The sequence below is a fragment of the Xyrauchen texanus genome, chromosome 38, assembly GCF_025860055.1.
Source record: "Xyrauchen texanus isolate HMW12.3.18 chromosome 38, RBS_HiC_50CHRs, whole genome shotgun sequence".
Taxonomy (NCBI): domain Eukaryota; kingdom Metazoa; phylum Chordata; class Actinopteri; order Cypriniformes; family Catostomidae; genus Xyrauchen; species Xyrauchen texanus.
The window spans coordinates 37,793,419-37,795,918 of NC_068313.1; the positions used below are offsets into that span (position 1 = coordinate 37,793,419).

Genomic DNA, 2,500 nt, shown 5'->3' on the forward strand with positions numbered 1-2,500 from the left:
CACACACACTACACACATACTACACACACACTATACTACACACACACACTACACACATACTACACACACACTACACACATACTACACATACTATACTACACACATACTACACACATACTATGCTACACACACACTACACTTGTACTACACTACACACACACTACACACATACTACACACTACACACATACTACACACATACTACTCTACACACACTACACACACTATACACATACTACACACTACACACATACTACACACATACTACTCTACACACACTACACACAGTATACACATACTACACACACTACACACTATACTACACACACACTACACACATACTATACTACACACACACTACACACATACTACACACATACTATACTACACACACACTACACACATACTACACACACACTATACTACACACACACTACACACAGTATACACATACTACACACACACTACACACATACTACACACATACTATACTACACACACACTACACACATACTACACACACACTATACTACACACACACTACACACATACTACACATACTATACTACACACACACTACACACATACTACACACACACTATACTACACACACACTACACACATACTACACATACTATACTACACACACACTACACACATACTACACACATACTATGCTACACACACACTGCACTTGTACTACACTACACACATACTACACACTACACACATACTACACACATACTACTCTACACACACTATACACATACTACACAGTACACACATACTATACTACACACACTACACACATACTATACTACACACACACTACACAAATACTACACACACTACACATATACTAAACATATACTACACACATACTACACATTTACTACACACTACGTATAATCTACACACACTACACACTACACATTTACTACACTCTACACGTATAGTATTCACACACACTACACACATACCATACTACACACACTACACACATACTATACTACACACACTACACAAATACTACACACATACTACACACACACTACACGTGTACTACACATATACTAAACATATACTACACACATACTACACATTTACTACACACTATGTATAATCTACACACACTACACACTACACATTTACTACACACTACACTTATAGTATTCACACACACACTACACACTCACACACACACATGCTACACATATACTACACACACTACACACACACTACACACATACTACACACTACACACATAACACACACACACTACACATTTACTACACACATACTACACACTAAACACATACTATACTACACACACACTACACAATACACACATACTATACTACACACACACTACACATCCTACACACACTACACATAACACACACACACACACTACACACACTACACATTTACTACACACATACTACACACTAAACACATACTATACTACACTTACACTACACACATACACACACACTCTTCACAGGACCGGAGTGTATGTTAATGTGTGTGTGTGTGTGTGTGTGTGTGTGTGTGTGTCAGCTCACATATGTGCTACAGGAAGTTCGGGAGGAAGTTGAGAGAGATCACAGAAGAAAACTACAACAACTGAAAGAGGAACATCAACATGAACTACAGAACCTGAGAGAGACACACCTGGAGCAGGTACAACACACACACACACACACACACACACACACTGAAGCTGTAGGACAGGTGTGTAGTTGTTGAACTGTCAGATCTGCTGTAATCTGATTGGCTGTCGGTGTGTCCATCAGTCCAGCAGAAGCTCTCATACAGCTATAATGAGCACATGGAAGGAAGAACACATGAACGTTTGTGACACGCATGTCCAATGTCAGACTTCTCCACCACTAAACATCACGTAAAACTCCAAGCTGTGATTGGTCGCTCACAATCTCTTCCTGTCTAAGTGGGCGGTTCTTAGGCAAGTCCAGTGTGACTTCATGATGAATGCATTATTGTGTGTGTGCAGGAGAGCAGAGAGAGAGAACGTGTGTTGAATTCTCTTCAGGAGGAGAGAGACACTCTGATCTCTAAACACACAACACAACTACACAAACTACAGAACACGCTGGACACACAACTACAGGAGACCCGCAAGACACACTCACAGAGGGTAACACAACAAACAACACACTGCTGCACAGATACATGAGGAAAGATAAGAGCAAGTGAACGAAGTGTGTGTGTGTGTGTGTGTGTGTGTGTGTGCGTGTGTATATATGTGTTTGTGCGTGTGTGTATATGTGTGTGTATATATATATGTGTGTGTGTGTATATGTGTGTGTTTGTGTGTATATATATGTGTGTGTGTGTGTTTGTGTGTGTGTATATATATGTGTGTGTGTGTATATGTGTGTGTTTGTATGTATATATATGTGTGTGTGTGTGTTTGTGTGTGTGTATATATATGTGTGTGTGTGTATATGTGTGTGTGTGTGTGTGTGTGTATATGTGTG

General features: G+C 39.8%; 1 protein-coding gene across 1 annotated transcript in view; it reads left to right on the forward strand.

The window, feature by feature from the left end:
• Positions 1-2,500, forward strand: part of LOC127631722 (trichohyalin-like) — a 34,087-nt gene that overhangs the window by 16,903 nt on the left and 14,684 nt on the right. Inside the window, exons 16-17 of the mRNA XM_052109976.1 lie at positions 1,560-1,682; positions 2,014-2,157. Coding sequence (XP_051965936.1) covers positions 1,560-1,682; positions 2,014-2,157 — 267 coding nt within the window. The remainder of the gene's footprint in view (positions 1-1,559; positions 1,683-2,013; positions 2,158-2,500) is intronic.